The sequence below is a fragment of the Toxotes jaculatrix genome, chromosome 24 (genome assembly GCF_017976425.1).
Source record: "Toxotes jaculatrix isolate fToxJac2 chromosome 24, fToxJac2.pri, whole genome shotgun sequence".
NCBI lineage: Eukaryota > Metazoa > Chordata > Actinopteri > Toxotidae > Toxotes > Toxotes jaculatrix.
In genome coordinates, this window is record NC_054417.1 from 9587015 (window position 1) to 9604044 (window position 17030).

At 40.5% G+C, this 17030-nt stretch overlaps 4 protein-coding genes across 6 annotated transcripts in view; 3 read left to right on the top strand and 1 right to left on the bottom strand.

Moving 5' to 3' along the window:
- The first annotated feature begins 261 nt into the window (after positions 1–261).
- On the top strand, positions 262–8161 carry LOC121178095 (metalloreductase STEAP3-like). Of its 3 annotated transcripts, XR_005893464.1 has the most exons (9): positions 334–456; positions 1213–1443; positions 1833–2099; positions 2213–2740; positions 2926–3090; positions 6787–6826; positions 7035–7124; positions 7439–7556; positions 8135–8161. XR_005893464.1 is itself a non-coding variant. In XM_041032606.1 (6 exons), the coding sequence occupies exons 2-6, from the start codon at positions 1228–1230 to the stop codon at positions 4684–4686; spliced, it is 1464 nt and encodes a 487-aa protein (XP_040888540.1). In that variant the 5' UTR covers positions 262–302; positions 1213–1227; the 3' UTR covers positions 4687–5524. The 3 variants fall into 3 exon arrangements, 2 of the variants coding, with proteins under 2 accessions (XP_040888540.1, XP_040888539.1); XM_041032606.1 differs by lacking the exons at positions 334–456; positions 6787–6826; positions 7035–7124; positions 7439–7556; positions 8135–8161 and adding exons at positions 262–302; positions 4399–5524; XM_041032605.1 differs by lacking the exons at positions 6787–6826; positions 7035–7124; positions 7439–7556; positions 8135–8161 and adding an exon at positions 4399–5524 and having other exon boundaries at positions 340–456.
- Positions 7045–9127, top strand: LOC121178096 (acyl-CoA-binding protein-like). The gene is made up of 4 exons (XM_041032607.1): positions 7045–7150; positions 7439–7556; positions 8135–8197; positions 8440–9127. The coding sequence occupies exons 1-4, from the start codon at positions 7145–7147 to the stop codon at positions 8511–8513; spliced, it is 261 nt and encodes an 86-aa protein (XP_040888541.1). The 5' UTR covers positions 7045–7144; the 3' UTR covers positions 8514–9127.
- Positions 9128–9233: 106 nt separating this feature from the next.
- LOC121177629 (secretin receptor-like) lies at positions 9234–13266 on the bottom strand. Its single transcript, XM_041031904.1, has 13 exons — positions 13192–13266; positions 12995–13094; positions 12486–12599; positions 11957–12063; positions 11580–11689; positions 11296–11428; positions 10850–11003; positions 10688–10748; positions 10529–10598; positions 10046–10137; positions 9698–9836; positions 9563–9604; positions 9234–9475 (listed from the first exon to the last, which is right to left on the bottom strand). The coding sequence occupies exons 1-13, from the start codon at positions 13258–13260 to the stop codon at positions 9290–9292; spliced, it is 1377 nt and encodes a 458-aa protein (XP_040887838.1). The 5' UTR covers positions 13261–13266; the 3' UTR covers positions 9234–9289.
- Positions 12478–17030, top strand: part of cfap221 (cilia and flagella associated protein 221) — a 29421-nt gene continuing 24868 nt past the window's right edge. Inside the window, exons 1-7 of the mRNA XM_041032553.1 lie at positions 12478–12558; positions 14368–14545; positions 14808–14908; positions 15462–15548; positions 15668–15763; positions 16091–16191; positions 16399–16502. Coding sequence (XP_040888487.1) covers positions 14416–14545; positions 14808–14908; positions 15462–15548; positions 15668–15763; positions 16091–16191; positions 16399–16502 — 619 coding nt within the window. The 5' untranslated portion in view covers positions 12478–12558; positions 14368–14415. The remainder of the gene's footprint in view (positions 12559–14367; positions 14546–14807; positions 14909–15461; positions 15549–15667; positions 15764–16090; positions 16192–16398; positions 16503–17030) is intronic.

Genomic DNA, 17030 nt, shown 5'->3' on the forward strand with positions numbered 1-17030 from the left:
ACGCAAATTGGAAAATTAGACCTAATGATGGCGCTAGATTAAAAGTTAAGTGATAACCTAACTAATGTCATGAAATAAACCACACATCAATCTCATTTGATGATTCACTCATGCATAAAGTTTATTTTGTTCTTGTTGGGATGTTAACAGGGCTTGAAGTGGTGTCTTTTATTCATTTGCGAGCCCGTTGTTCTGCTTTATCTCCTACACACACGTGGGGGCGTGGTCAGGGCGGGGCTTGTAGCCGCTGCGTCACCTTATCAGGAAGGAAGGCGTCAGTTTACAGGAGGCTGGAGAGTGCGGTGAGTAACTAACCGTAGAAAAGTAATAATGTCTAGTAATAATAAAGGAATAAACAGAAGCTAAATTATATCATATAAGCTGTTATTTGATCAAATGTACCTCTCTGTTTGCTTGCGTCGTCCTGTGAGTGAAGGAGGGAAACTTTAATCGGAGGTAAAGTTCCCACGAGTTAAGCCAAGGACAACAAGCAAGGTGGCTTCAGTCCGTTTCTCTATTTGAGGAGAATATGAATGTGGATTTATGGCAATTTAATGTTTGATCGCTTCCCGGACAGTTTTAATTAATCATATAAAATTACTTTAAATGGTTTCTGAATATAGGCGGTTTTCTGGTAAATTCGGTCATCATCTGAGTGATTACCAAAGCAGCAGTTTTATGAAATTGACATTTTACTGTTTCCACTGCCAATGGAAGAACCGCCTAATAACGTGGTTGGGTGTACCGAGCTTAACAGAGCCTCGTGGTTTCTGAATGGCAGACTTGTTTAAATGTGCATAAACTTTTATGTCGTCTTTTTTGCCTCGTTGTTACTGTATTTGGGTTATCAGTTTATGGCCACTCGTTGCTTTGACAGTGCAAAGTAACGGATCTAGGACATGTCAGCTGAGACTGAGAGATAATGGGAATCCTAGTTCTGTGCTAAAAAGAAGCAGATTAATTCCAGATCAAAACACCGAAGCAAACTTAAACTCAAGTGTTTTTCACCTGCATTTTACACATCCTTCACTTCTATTACTTTCATCTGAGGCCCCATGCTGGATGAAATAACAAGCCTTTGGCATCTAGACGTAATCAGCGTCCTTTTTATTGTCTTTTCTGTTTCCTGGGTGTATATCTTAAGAAACAATAGAGGTAACATAAAAGTAAATAAACTTAAATCAAAACCAGGATCCTGTCTTCTCTCCACAGCTTTGTTAGTGCATTATGTCTGATGATATGTCGAGGCCTTTAATCCGAGGAGGAGGCTCCAGACATCTTGAAGCTTCCATGTCTGAACCTGGCACTCCAGTGATTGGCATCCTGGGTACGGGCGACTTCTCCCGCTCGCTGGCCGGGAGGCTGGTGGCCTCCGGCTACCAAGTGGTGGTTGGGAGTCGAACTCCCAAACGCTCTGTGGCTCTGTTCCCCGAAGAGGCTGAGGTGACACACACAGTGACACTGATACTGACACATACTCACCATGTAATTGGTTTTTTGTTTTTCTCCCCATGGTGATAATTATATTTTTACTCAGACTTTCCCCACCAGGGATAATAACTGTTACAAGATGAGAGGCGGTTGTAGTGTGGGAACAGTATAAAGTAGTTAATCCGTCATTTTTAAGGTTTCCCCTCCAGTATCGTCAGTGTGTAATTATCTCACTATCAGCATTAAAAAGCACTCCCCCTGCCAAATGTCTAACATTTTACTGGCAGTGCATTTTGGGGGATAACACTTTATTTGCAGTGAAAGCAATATAAGTTATAATATACATCTAACTTGCTCTTAATGTCGAGACTGACCTCACCATTTCAGTCTCTGTGTTCCAGGTAACCTCCCAGATGGAGGCAGCCAATCAGGCAGACCTGGTCTTTGTTGCTGTGTTCCCTGAACACCACTCCACACTGGTGGAATTAAAGCCGGCACTCGCAGGGAAGACACTGGTGGATGTCAGCAACAGCTTGCAGATCAACCGTGATGGGCCTTCAAATGCTGAAAAGCTGTCCAATCTGTTCCCAGAAAGTTATGTCGTCAAAGGGTTTAACACCATATCAGCATGGACGCTCCAGACGGGCCCTCGGGATGGAAGCAGGCAGGTAGGACACATCAGTAGGATGGAGGAGCTCAGAGTTAGGGAGTTTGAAAGAGAAATGAATTCTAGTGAGGGACCTCTGAACCCTGTGATCCTTTTGCCATCTTTCCTCTTCAGGTTTTCCTGTGCAGTGACAGTCACAAGGCCAAGAGCTCAGTGATGCAGCTGTGTCGCAGAATGGGCTTTGTTCCTGTCGATATGGGCCTCCTCTCCTCTTCTCTGGAGATTGAAAACCTCCCCCTCTATCTGTTTCCCTCCTGGCGCATTCCCATCCTCTGCACCCTGTCCCTGTTTATCTTCTTCTACCTGTACAACTTCACGCGTGACGTCCTGCAGCCCTACATCACAGCAGGGCAGAGTGTTTTCTACAAAATGCCCATTGAGACTGTCAATGTCACTCTTCCCTCCGTGGCCTTGGTGATGTTAGCGCTCGTCTACCTGCCGGGTTTGTGTGCTGCTTTCCTCCAGCTGTGGTGGGGCACCAAGTACAGTCGCTTCCCCGACTGGCTGGACCGGTGGCTGACCAGGAGGAAGCAGTTTGGTCTGTGTAGCTTCCTGTGTGCAGTTCTGCACGCCATCTACAGCCTGTCTCTCCCCATGAGGAAATCTGCACGCTACAAACTCATCAACGTGGCTTTGAAACAGGTGAGAGGAGTCTGTGCGTGGGTGAGGTAATCCTTTTCGTTAATTGAGAAAATTACCAGCAGATTAATTGATAATGAAAGTAAACTTAAGTTGCAGTCCCAGTTTAGAGATCCAGATGTGGTTTATACTGAGTCCACATGGAATCAGCAGAGCTAAATCTGACGATTTTGGTGTGGATTGTCCAGGTGAAGGAGGGGGTGGAGGACTCGTGGGTAGACGAGGAGGTGTGGAGGATGGAGCTGTACCTCTCTGTGGGTATCATGGCCCTTGGGCTGCTCTCCCTGCTGGCTGTCACCTCGCTGCCCTCAGTGGCCAACACTGTCAACTGGAGGGAGTTCACCTTCATACAGGTACACACACACACACAGACATTTCATGTTAATATATACAGCCAAAAGGAGTGGTTCCTATTCTTCTTGCGTACAGTGCAGGGTAAAAGACAAACAGGTTTAAGACAGATTGATAGCCAAGGACTCACACATGAAGCTTGACACATAGACAGACAGGTGTCAGGCTGATGTGGAGACAGTTGCACGCTACGTCTCCTACACTAGACCAAGTGTTCGTTCTCCTGCAGCTGCCCCAGATTTAGTGTTAAACTTGGGCTGTGACAGAGCCATCAGGAGTGTTGTGACTCATACATTTCCTCCTCTCTCCTCATCCTTGACTTCCCCAATCTCAGCCTCCATTTTTCCAGGACTTGAGGTCCGTCTGAGCTTTTTTTTTTTTCCCCCACTCTTTCATCTCTCCGTAATCCGGTGGCCGTCAGATTAGTCATGTCTCGAGAGCCTCCGGCTTTTTACCCAGCACATCTAGACTTTCTGCCCACAGCTGCAGGACAGCATGAGTGTTGTGATTTCCCCACATGGGTTCATGCAGCGTTGTTGGCGCAGCATGACATGCAACATTTTTTTTATTTTTCGCTCGATCTAGGCCAAATGTGTAATGTTATGTTTTTAGTATAGCATTTTATTATAGTTACAAAAAGTTCCCAAAACGACACAAGCAGTGGTCCCCACATTACATAAAATACAACACATTCCCATCATATGACACGCTTTTCTTTACTGAAATGGCAAAACTATGCAGCAGATTAGTCCTAAGTTATGCCCTAATCTCTTACCACCAGAGCAAGTCAGTGAGAGGAGTGTCCTGGGTTCACAGACATGTGGGATATCCCTCTGAATAGCAACACATTTTCAGATTGCTGCTGATCCCCTCTCAGCAATTTGAAAGCACTGTAATAAGAAGTCATCACTCTTGTCAGGTAGAAATAATTATGTTTCACTCAGTGTGTGGACGAGGAAAAATGAGGCTGTTTTTACCCGCCCGACCTCTACCTGAGTCAGCCCTGGGAAGTTTTTATAATTAGTGGGCCCTGTAGGTACATTATATACCATACACACACACATACACACACACACACACACGTGCAGTTGTAGGGCTTGTTCAGGTCAGTGTGTTTGCTTGGAGTCTGCAGGAGCCTGTGAACTGAAGAGGAGTCACATCAAGGGAAAATCTCTCTGTCTGCCTTGTTTTAAACAGTGCGGCTCCTACAGTTGGAGAACATGATGATTGTAATGGTACATTTCTGGTGCTTTCGCCACTGTCTTCACTTCCAAATGCAGCCTGTGACAAACCTCTTTCGCCTCCTGCAGTCCACACTAGGTTACTGTGCCTTGTCCATGGCCACTCTCCACACGCTCCTCTTTGGCTGGAACCGTGCCTTCGTTCCGGCCCAGTACCGCTTTCACCTGCCCCCCACCTTCATGCTGGTCCTGATTCTTCCTCTCGTGGTTCTGCTGGGCCGCCTGGCTCTCTTCGTGCCCTGCGTGTCTCGGCGGCTCAGGCAGATCCGCCGCGGCTGGGAAAAGAGCCAACACGTGCGCTTCACCCGGACGGACGGCGACTGCCACAATGGGCTGGAGGATGTCAGTAATGTGTGAAAAACACCCGGTTAGATGTGTGGATGAAGATCCAGAGGAAGATAAAAGATTTATCTGTCTTTGGATAGTTGAAGGCTGGTTTCTGTGGCTTACTGAGACACTTCATATGTGTTTCTTTTCAGCTAATTAGCTGGTAGCTCCTTAGAGATATTTGACCAGGAGAATGGCCTACTTTATTGCACTATGCTTACAAACAATGAGCATTTAGTTTGTCCTTATACTTTGTATTATATGCACTAATTTATTATTTTGTGTTGATATTCAGTTGGAAGATTCAATCCAGAGCTAAAGAAGATTTATTTTATGCAGAACAGTCACTGTTACACATCTAATGAACCTGCTGACGATTTTATCACTGAAGAAGAACAACTGAATTTTACAGCTTCATAACTTGAGTCTTTCCTCTCTCTGATCATTAGAAATAGACTCGGCCTTTTCTCTTGGTGTGTGTTTTCTTGTCATTGAAAGTTTTTGATACTTTTTTTTTTGTACTTCAGTACTGTGATGTACTGGTTTTTGTCAGACAGCCTTCAGCATAGACCATCATCCTGTTCATCCACATCTTAAAATGAAACATGTTTCATATTTTGTCATGAGGTTTTTCACTGAGATATCAGTGTTTTTCTTTCTTTTTCTTTGGCAATACTTTGAAAATTCAGTATGCTGTCATTCAAACTGTCAGGGACTGTATGAGGATTATTGGGTGTGTGGGGCTAAACCTTATGTTTCACTTCCACTTGAACTGCAGTGCTGTGCCCCCCAGTTTCTCAAAAAAAAAAAAACCCAACAAAACACAGACGTACTGTGTTCAGATTCGAATCAGCAGTTGCCAAATTTCCGACAAACAAATGACAATGTGCTGTGGGTTCCACGGAGAACCAACTACTTAATGCAAAGCTGCCGTTAAGCTTTTGTTTTTATCTGGTGGTTGGTTTTATGTTTATATATGTACATATTAAATACATATATATGTGTGTATGTGTGTGTGTTCAGCCACAGTCGCATTTTATCTTACCACACTGATTTGTGGAACAGTTTGCCAGAGAAAACATTCAGTTCTTAATCGCATCTGTTCTTTTTCTCAAAGGCACATTAGAAATCCATTTTTTTGTGTAAATATTTTGAATAAAAAAATCTAAAATGGGAAAGGTTCTGTCAAAATAGAAATGAGAGAGTCCCATTCTCTCCCAAAAAGGTCAGACAACCTTCCCTTCAGCAAATATATATAAAAAAAACAAAACTATTTTCCCTATTTCCTGACCACACATCCTCCTAGTAATTTTCATACAGTCTGAAGCAGTTGGCTGCTGTGGGTTGTATTTCAGTGTAAATACAAATAACTGTGTACAGAATTTAATTATTTTTCCCCATTTTCACGTCACTAATTATTATTTTTTTTCTAATCTGACCTGCTGGTGAGTATCCATCAGTTCATATTCGACTTAAAGTGATCTCAGTGAGCTGTTACCGAACTTTATTGTTTCTACTATGAACATGAACATAAAAGACAAGGCAGTTTTGGGATTTTTAGCAGTTTTTATGTTTTATGTGAGTTTATGTTTGTTTGTTTATGTTTTTTTTCTTGCCAAAGATGATTTTTATTACATTATGGATATGTTTTCCGAATCTTAAAGTGTTATAGGTTCTGAAGTTTAACTTAGTGTCTGTTACCATAGAGATATGAATGTATTGAAATTTCTGCCACATAGAATAAAGCTTTTTTTTTGTACATTTTTTTTTTCAGTTTTGTGTTTACTCCAGGTCTTTACCAATGTGATACAGGTTGAGTCAAAAGCTGAAATTAAACAAAACTTGCTTTATTATTTAAAGATTTGACCTGAAGTGTCCAACAGCAGTCAACCAATCAGATCATTAAGTATGTGCATGCTGCCATCTTGTGGTGAAAAAATGGTATTTCCCTTGTTCCCTTGTTGACATTGTTGCTTTGGAAAAGACCGGAGTAATAGGAGAAATGTTTTAATGAAGCTCATTCACAACAGAGTTAAAGTCATATGAAACAGCAGCTGTCAAACAGCTGCTGGTTTCTTATCAAATGTATGAAAGAGGCTTGAAGTTTTACTAACAACCTCTGTTTTGCAGTTCTGCAAGTGAGACTGGAAACCTGAGGTCTTTGCTAGAGGTAACATCAGTATGATTATTATGCAAATCAAGTCATGGCAGTGCCAAGTATTTAGACTTTAAGACGTAAGTTATATGTGACAAAATATGGAATAAACCTGGAGTTGTCATATTAAATGACTGTATACTGTTCCCTCATAAACAGAGTCACAGCTGCCTTCGCTGACAGCGTTGACTCTAGAAACTACCTCTGGCTTTATGTTCCTCAGCAACTCCCAACGCAGACAAACAACTTTATTGCAGGACAAGTTGGACAAGCACTGACTGACTGACTGGGAAGTGCATTCAGCTGCAGACAGGTGTGTTTCTCTCTGCAGTCATGACTGTAAGTACGATCTCTTTTGAACATAATCTTTTCCTACAATGTTACCTAAAGGATTTATTGTGTTTTCAAGTGTTGGTGAAGTTGAAGACTGTAATGAGGTTGTTATAGAGCAGGAATCACTCTGCTTAGCTGCACGTGTAGTTTTATTTACATGTGATAGAGTGCTAAGTCTAAACTTGTTCCTGATTATTGAATAAGAACAATGAGATTCATGCTGCATTTTCTAAATGAAGTGGGTAAGTTTCATGGTGATTTCAAAACCCTTTCCCTCGTATCTTGTCCATCCAGGAGTCCTTTGACAAAGCAGTGCAGGAGGTAAAGGTGCTGAAGCAGAAGCCAGACCAAGAAGAAATTTTAGCCCTATATGGTTTATATAAGCAGGCCACAGCTGGAGATATTAACACAGGTGAGTCACTGTAGTGTAGCTTTTTTTTTGTTCTTTGTTCTTTTAATGTTCATTCATTCAGTTCATATGGAAACACTAAGGAAGCCTGCTCCCGTACCTGTGCAAGGGCAGGGTGGGGTGGAGACAAAAATGAGGTCTGACAAGTTGGGTGTCATTTTATGAATGATGCCATAACTGATTAGTTTATATGAAGCTTTTTATTGTATTTTTTGTTTTTTAACAAGTTTATAATCAGTAATGGAGGAAACACTATGACTAGTAGAGTTTACTTAAAGTACATTTTTCTAAAAATACATATGTACTTTTACCTTAGTAATATTTTGATGCAGGACTTTTACAGTGTGGTTTATTGATCGCAATACTAGAGAAAGAAACTGACTGAGAAAATAAATTTTCAGGGACTGTAGAGCTCAACCTGTGCAGCATTTAACAAGAGGAAAACTCCGTTGCATCTGTATTGTTGTTTGTAAGATTGTTGTTGTGTTGCTTGACAGTTTGAATTAAAATAAATGATAGTACTCAATAATGTACTGCCTATTGCAAAGCCCAATTTTTGATGCTTGGTTTTACATCCACAGGCCGTCCAGGGATGTTTGACTTCACAGGAAAAGCAAAATGGGATGCATGGGACGCAAGGAAAGGTCGGAGTTTTACAACTTATAGATAAGTTATACATAAAAACAACAATCAAAAATAAGGAGAGTTACATGAAAGGCAACATGTGAAATGTACTGCAAAACCGATGTGCCTAAAAATGTAGTTTGAGGGAAGACTATTCTTCAACAAAGCCAGACTTGAAACACATTTACAAAATCGTGTCTACATTTTTTTTTCCTCTGCAAAAACCAACTGCTTTGTGTGTTTCTGTTTTTTAAATTAACAGGACTTTCCAAAGATGAAGCAATGGCCGCCTATGTTGATTTGGTGGAGGGGCTAAAGGAAAAATATGGAATCTAGAGTCTGTTTGTCACAAATGCTGCTGTGTCTGTAGAACTTATCATCAGTGGAAACCACTACTCTGTCAAAAGATAAAACAATTTGTCAAAGTATTCCTACACTGTATACAGTTTCTGAGGATCTGTATACAGAACTGGATATCAAAAATAAAGACTTGATCATTAGGCTTCAGACTTAACCTGTTACTGTCCTCACAGAAAAACAACTTATGAGGCCAAATGTCCAACGTATTGTCCCTCACACCCTGAACGGACACAGTTTGGGTGAAGCCCATGTGGTTTTGTCGCATTGTGCAAAATGAGCATTCATTGAGTTCCTGCAGCTTCCTCTGAAGATTCTGTTGCATTATGGGAAATGTGGGATCCAGTATTTTAGGTGCTTTATAATAATAATAATCATCTTTATTACCATGCTCAGGACAAACAGTCAGGATATCTTGGCATCTACTATATTTATATCCCCTATATATTTATATCCCCTATATTTATAGAAGTGTGTTACCACGTATCTGTAGTGGCCCCTTTAATTTGACTTTACAGAATTTCAGCAGTTTTAACTCTGAGTAGTGGATCCCTCCCAAATTCTGTCAGCCAAAATTTTAAACATCTTGACATGAATAAAACTTTTAACCATGAAAATTTAACATTAATAAATCATTGAGATATTAATATAGAGATATCAGTGAAAGTACTACTAAGGTTTACTAACTGACAGTCTGCACGAAGCCAAGGTTCATTATGTATGGATGAGAGAAAATGAGCCAATTCCATCTTGAATCACATCTCCACAGTATCAACAGGGAGTCCACCGGCTGTCGGGCTGCCCGGAGAGCAAGGCAGCAGGGAGACCTGTGTGTGAGGAGACCCACTGTGGCTGATGGAGCCGTGATGCTGCCTGGGCCGACTGGGCAAGTGCTGAGTGAGCCTCCACCTCCTCCACCTCCTCTGAATCTCATGTTGCACCTGCATCATTATATGTCCACACATAAAAAACTCAGATTTCATTTATGAACAACACATTTTGGCTTTAATTATCTTACCAGTTCTTACCTCTCCATTCATGAAGCAGTAAAGGACAGCAACCACAAAACCCTTAGAGGTGTGAAGAGAGAAAAGTCAGTGGTGTTTGGGATTATTCTGAGTTGATTGGATGCTTTAGCTCTCTCATACATACAGCTTGTTTACCTGTGTGGATGACAGAGCCAGCTCTGCAAAGGTCCAAATCTTAAACACCAAGCTGCTGACTTCAACAGGTAAGAAAACAAAGAGGATGTAATGCAGACCAAACAGAGCCACCAGAAAAAACGTGGATTTGATCAGCCTCCTGGTTAAAGAAAAGAAAATACGATCCCTTCATTAATAATCAAATAAGATTAACAGGAACAATCTTTACTCCCTTATCCTTTACAAAATACATGGACAATTCCTCAAAGAATACTGTTCTATGTATAGAAGCAGCTACAGGCCTCAACATTTATACATCAGATATTTAGTATAACAGGGTAACAAAGGTGCAGTATGATTACTACTCACTTATACTGGCTGAATTCATTCCTCTGAGCATCTGGCATTCTCAGTTTGTTCACCAGAATCCTCAGAATGCCCAAGAAAAAGATGAGGTTCATCTGAAATGATTAAAACCTGTGAACGCAGTTGTTATGCTGTTGTGTAACATGTGTAGTTTGACCTTTTGGGAAATACGCTTATTCACTTTCTCAGGCTCAGATGAGAAAACTGGCTCTCTTATTGGGGGTGTTCTGTGGCGCACTATATTTTGACTGGTCGCAGTTACTTCCTGGAGTTTTGCCATGGCTGTGAGGTTGCTAGGCAACCAGTGATCACTGGTCCAGCCCGAAAACAGTCTGGTTTGGCTGTAGCTTCATATTTAGCCTACAGGCATGTGAGTGGTATCAGTCTTCTCATGTAGCTGACAGGAAGGTGAATAGGGGTATTTCACACAGTGTGGAGCTGTTTTTTTAAATAATGTTTTTAAAGTAAAAGAGCAAAACGTTTTACAGATATAGTTAGGAGAACTGGCACTCGAAGTATCCACCAAATCCATTCGTGGCTTCTGGTTTCCCAACAGCTTTGGCAAAGAAATAAGAAGTAACTGTGAAATCATATTAAATGATTATCTTGGAATGAATGAGTGAAAGAGATTTTAACCCCGCTTACCCTTCGTCTTCATAAAAATACTTGGCACACCCCCAGGAGACAATAACAATCAATGGCAAACCTGTGTGATGAAGTAAGTCTTAAATCTAAAAAGGTGCAGAGTCAGTATTTGCTATATTGAGCTGTGAATATGTGTGTGAGTGACAAACAGCTGTCTCTTACCCCAGCTCAGGACGATGTACCAGGCGAGGTGTTTCTTCAGGGAGAAGAAGGAGCGGCTCACCAGGGTGAAGAGGAAGTGACCCTCCACCAGCAGCCAGCTGTAGTTTGCCAGGATGGAGTAGTTGGAAAACATCAGAACAACCTTACACGCCACCTGTCGCAAAGGTTACAAGAGTTCATCAGCACATCTACTGGTAAAGCATTTTACATTTTCAGATAATTAAGAGGGATTTTTCTAGTCTTATTCTGAATTCAGACAATGAATCTTTGAGTGTTGGTTACTCCAATAATATGTTACTGTGATGTAAGTCTGATTGATCACAGGCTGGGTCTTTATCATGAGGAGCAAATGTACAGTTTATGTAATGGATTTCAGTGAGTAGTGAGGTTCAGTCAGTAATGCAAAAGGTGCAGAGTATGACAAAGCTGTGTTCATCTATTCATACTGGGTAATAGTCACAGTGGTACAGCTCTTCATTAGTAAACAGCAGAGAGTCTCTGATGAAGATGAAGACGGCTCTCAGGATGAAGGAGATGAACAGCTGGATGTGGATGTAGTTCCTGGTGCAGTGCAGCTTCCTGAGGAAACATTAACATACACAGTTTAAGGGTGTTATGTAACTGTCAGGTTTTCAGGGCATGTTCAGGCATGATGCAGTGTTTGTCTTTGACATGCACAAACAAAAGGAGGCCAATGCAAGATTTGATAGGAAAACTGTCTGTTTCTTACCTAAACAGACAGAAAATGGTGATGGCAACGGTGAGAGAGATGAGGGACAGTGTGTATCCAGCTGTGTACATGGTCTTCACATAGGAGAAGTACAAATGGGAATCTGAGGACTGAACAAATGAAAGAGAAAAATATAATAATCTTAGTATGTTGCTCACAGTGTTTTCTGGCTGTATATAGTATTTCAACCCAGGATTTAGAAAGTCAATCAGTTCAGTTAGAAATTCAGCCTGAAGGCAGCTCAGTCCATACGGTGGAAAGACACGTCTCACTGGAATGCATAAAAATACTATTTATACTATTTATAGTGATGCTTCATAGTTAAGTTATATATTGGATAAACTACACATATTATCTGCATATTATATATCACCAACCTCTCCAAGAAAGTGGAGTGTCTCATTGAAGGTGTAGCCACATGCATCTTCATGTGGGACGAGTGGGTCTGTCCAGCCACTGGCAGTGCAGTTGCGATGTACTGTCCCTGCAGAGAAGAATCAAAATTACTGGTCTTTTGTCTTAAAGTGTGTAGATCTGTGTTCTCTTATTTATTAGACGTAGAAAAAAGCTGCAAAACCATTACTTTTCCTCTTCAGGTGCTTCAAAAAAAAATCTCTGGTTCTTCAAATAAATTATTCTGAAATCTATCATTGTCATCTCCCACTGTAAATGTAGCACTACGCTGTGTTACCCAGTGTCTCTATGTACACAGCACTTTATGGCTGAGTGTTTGGATAGAAACACTGAGTAAGAAGCTGTCTCGGTTCCTTATGAAAACAAATGAGTTTCCTAGCAAATAATTAACCAGTGCAATGTGGTATACATAATGGCTGTTTGTAAATGTGCTTTGCTGTGTTTGTGTGTGTGTGTATGTGTGTGTGTGTGTGTGCATGCGTAGTAGCTCACCTTCTGAGTTGAAAAACTCTGGACATGGTTGAGAGACCGTTTCCCCGAGAGAAGCAGGTGGCCAGCAGTTCAGGTCATCCCACATTCCCTTACAGTGTACGCTGATATTGTTTTCTGAGCAGATGGAGCAGAAATGACACGATTTATTTTGATTTTTATTTGTTGGGAGTCCAAATAAATAATGGAGGCACATTTTAAAAAGTTAATAAAATAAAGAGAATGGCTTAAATTTAGAGCTTTTAATTGCAGGATAAACCAAAGCCGTCATATCTGGAACCATCTTCATCCTTAAATATAAAATATTGTTTCTAATGGGTTTCATGCCTGCTCCTTTCTGTGCCGCATATGGCCACTAGATGTCACTAAACCATTGCATCAAATTTCTGCAGGTTAAAAAGACTTCATTCATTTCAGAGATCACCGACTTTTTCTCAATGGAACTTTTCATTGAGCAGTAACTTATTCTGTTTTATTTTCAGTTTTTTTTTTAAGTATAAGATAAAAAGTACCTGTTGCTTTGTGTGACTTAAAGAGTATCACTTCTTTCATGCACTTTTCCTCCTCTTTCACAAGATTAACATGAGGATGACAACCTGATGATGATTTTGCCTGTAAAAAAAAAAAAAATTGATGTAATATTGCACTTTTTAAAAAATTATTTATTTATTTATTTTAATAGATTCAACTATATAACATGTTTTCTCACCTGTGGCAGCAGTAACAGTCCAATAACTCCAACTTTTTTCATAGTGTCAAACAGGTTCCTTTTTTCCATCAAGATAGGTACCCACGTCCACACCTCAAGCCGCATATCTGATTAGAATGAAAAGCAAGCATCCTGCCATGCAGCAGATATATGAGGTCTGAAAATCAAACACGGGCCTTCTCACGGTGTCGATAACTATGCACAGTATCCTTTAGGACAATCTGATAAAGTCTTTTATCAAGGTAGCTGCAATTGAAATGGGAGCGTCCGGTCTTTACTTTCAAAATAAAGTCTTTGTTCATGGGCACAGGTGAATGTAGCGCATCAATGTGTTAACGCCAAGATTATTTAGTAACAGATCAATAGTAAATGAAGACGTTATTTTATATAATGTGTATTTAATATATGTATTCAGATAAATAACATCCAGCACAGACCACTGCTTGGTTAGAGTACTCGCTTTTATTTTGAAAGTAAAGTGCTATCCTCTGGTCTCACGGTAGTTTGGTTTGTTGACGCAGTTTTAATGGATATTGCTGCCAACAAATCGTATTCGCCCACAGGACTGTTTGTCCCGCCCCTCCAGAGCACCGGCGTCACTATGGCAACGATAGTGTTTGACAGTGGGGTCTTTCCTGGGCAACAATAACAGAAGGAGGCAAAACGAAATGGTTCTGGTACGAAAATAAAATGACACGCCGTTTTTCTTTTTTTTTTCTACAGAACTAATAGCAGCTGTTAAAACATTAGTAAGTTCTGAAGCTGTATTTCTTAAAAGCTTTTTCATTAGAACCTTATTAAACCACAGTCTTTTACACACTATTTAAGCTAACTAAATTGCTTATAATATGTGAGCTATTAGCTTTCTTGCGAACGCCTCAGTCATCGTTGTTACACATCTCTAGCCAAGTTCTGTATAACTGTATGTGTGTGTATATGTTAATATGGCATTCATATAATAAACAGGCAGTACAAATATTTCAGAAGTAGAGGGTGTGTGCTGCCACAGTATAAAACTTTCTGCGTCTTTATGACAACAGAATGACATTTAATTTAAAAAGTACCCAAAGTAAATTGACTGAATAACCTGCTGTCCTTCCACATTTTATAATAAATTCATGGGTTTACTAACATGATATTTCCCAACACATTGGTGTCTCCTTGTCTGTCCTCCAGCTTTCTGTCATTTCTCTCAGGAGGAGCCAGAATTGACCTTTTGCCAGGATGGAGGTGGCCCTCTCTGCCCCACAGATACTCTCAGAGCCCCTGAGGAGGGGGACTCCTCTGCCTCTGAGCCAGCTGGTGGAGGAGAGCAGGAGCAGAGCCAGCATCCCCAATCATCTACTGGACTCAAGTACATATTAATAGAGAGCATTAATACTTACTGGCAGCAATGAGTATTCAAATTTACGGTAACAACTGTACATTGCTGCTTAATTTGGGTTTGTTACATCATTTGTGTTATCTTGTAACCCTCAAAATAGCAAATTTCTAAATTTCTATATGTTTGGGAAATATTTTTGCAAATGTGAATAAGCCTGAATTCACACTGTTTTCTGTTGTGCAGAAAGCTTACTTATTTTCAGCAATATTTTTTGTTGTTTTGTTCCTTATAGAAATTTATGCCAAACTGAAAAGCAACAGCCTGATCCAAGCAGAGCCCCCAGAGCTTCACTTCAGTGGGTTTGAGCTTGGGAAGGATTACCTAAAGATTCTGGTGAGGAAAATACTGGTGAAGTTTTAATATTCTTGGAGTGTTTACAATTAATCATTTTAATTTCCAATTCACAGGGTACATTGGACAGCTAATTTACTGATAGTAAGGTATTTTTAAGTGGATATTATAGTGCCAGTAAGCTTTATCTGTCATTCCTTTACTAAGGATGAATGTTAATTCCTCTTTAGTGTGAAATACAAATAAACGAAGAACAATAAAGGCCAGAGAACAGGTATAAAAACATAGTATAATACAGTCAGTCCAATAAATACAGGACAAATAGAAGTTATGTGCTGAGAGAGCTAGTTGTATTTAGAAAAATAAAGTATTAAAATAATTATAAAAACCCTAAGCCATCATAAATTCCTCTTGTTTGCTTTAAATTGTGGATAAATTTGGTTTAATTGAATGGGCACTGATTTTACCCTCCATATGCATGATGAGGTACTTGAGGCTGTATGTAAGCATCAGGAATAGGGAAATTGTTTTCTCGAGTGCACACGATTGGATGGAAGTGAAATGTTCTTGTCTCTCCTCTCTTCCTCTCCCTCAGAAACTAATCAACATCTCATCTGAAGTGATGAATATTCATATCATTCCCACCCAAACCAAGCACTTCCAAACAACTTACACCAAAAAGGTATTTTTTTTTCATTACAAATTGCTGACCTAAATGTAAGATCATGTCTCTACTTGTCCATTAGTGCAATCAGAGTTGTTTCTGATGATTCAACCTTGTTCCATGTGTTTTCTCTGAAGTATCGACTCATCCCCGGCCTCGCCTACACACTGAAGGTCCGATTCTGCCCTGACGAGTGGCGTTACTTCTATGACTGCGTTCGGGTTCACTGCAAGGTTAGGGTCTAATAGTTTGTGTGCCACTGTGGTTGCTGTCCTAATCACAAATGATTGTCAAAGGACATTAAATTACCATTACCAGTTACTGGGAAGATACAACTACCAACTAAATCTAGGTTATATAACATGCAGTCTCATACAGTCCGGTAAACAGTCAAACAACAAGGAACAATTCCCATCTGCCTTAACTTATCTCTCTTGATGATACTTCCCCATGTTTACCCTGAATCCTCTCTTATCTCTGTGCTTCTTCCTCCCTCTATATCTTCTCTCTCATGTGTTCTCTCTACCTTGTTCATCCAACCGGCCTGCACCCTTTCTAAGGGGGAAGAGAACCTGTTAATTCCAGTTCATGCTTACCCTGTCATCGATGACCTGCACATCCCTCCTCACATTGACCTGTCAGCCGTACCACTTGGACAAAGGTGTGTGTGTGTGTATATACTGTACACTATGTGTGTCGAGATCCACAGCGGACTGTTTTTTGCCCTCTTATCTGCCTGAGGGCTTTCCTGTCTCTTTGTATTCTTCCATACAACCAGCCATGCTTCCATTCACCCGTTGGTGTCAGATCATAAAAAAATAATCTCATCTTTTTTTCTTTTTCTTTTTTTTTCTCCACCTGTCTCTAGTGTAAGCCATGCGATTCCTCTGAGATGCAGCTGTCCCATTGACTTTGAGTTTCAGGTGCACATCATTCAGCCCCACGAGGCTTTCTCCATCCATCCCCTTACAGGTAGGGACAGGTGAAATTATTCACTTTAACATCATAAATGTCATTTTACTGTGTTTCAGGTGCCTGCCAGGTTCTATTTTAGGCCACCAGATTAAGAACACATACCATTTGGAGAGTCGGTGAGCTGTGTTTGCTCACAGTTCTGTGTTGTGTATTAAATAAGTCACCACAGCACTTGAAGGATGCCTTCAGTTTCCACACACTGACATTAAGCAGTATTCATGGTCTGGGAAGCATCATAACACATGGCGGAAAAGGAACTTGGGCTCTGAATTACAGCTGCAATTTGAACTCGGTACAAATCTGGAATGAGAAGAAGAGATACAAATGAGTTTCCCCTTTTGGAAATACTTTCTTTTTTCTTTTTGCTCTCTACATACAGAAAAAAACATGGCTATGTTATATCAGCTGCAGCTCACCATTTAAAATAATTCAGTCACACAGTTGTAATTCAACATGTGTTTTTTTGTTGTTGTTGTTGCTGTAAATGTCACATTCAGTCATTTTTAAGGTCATTTGTCACTTATT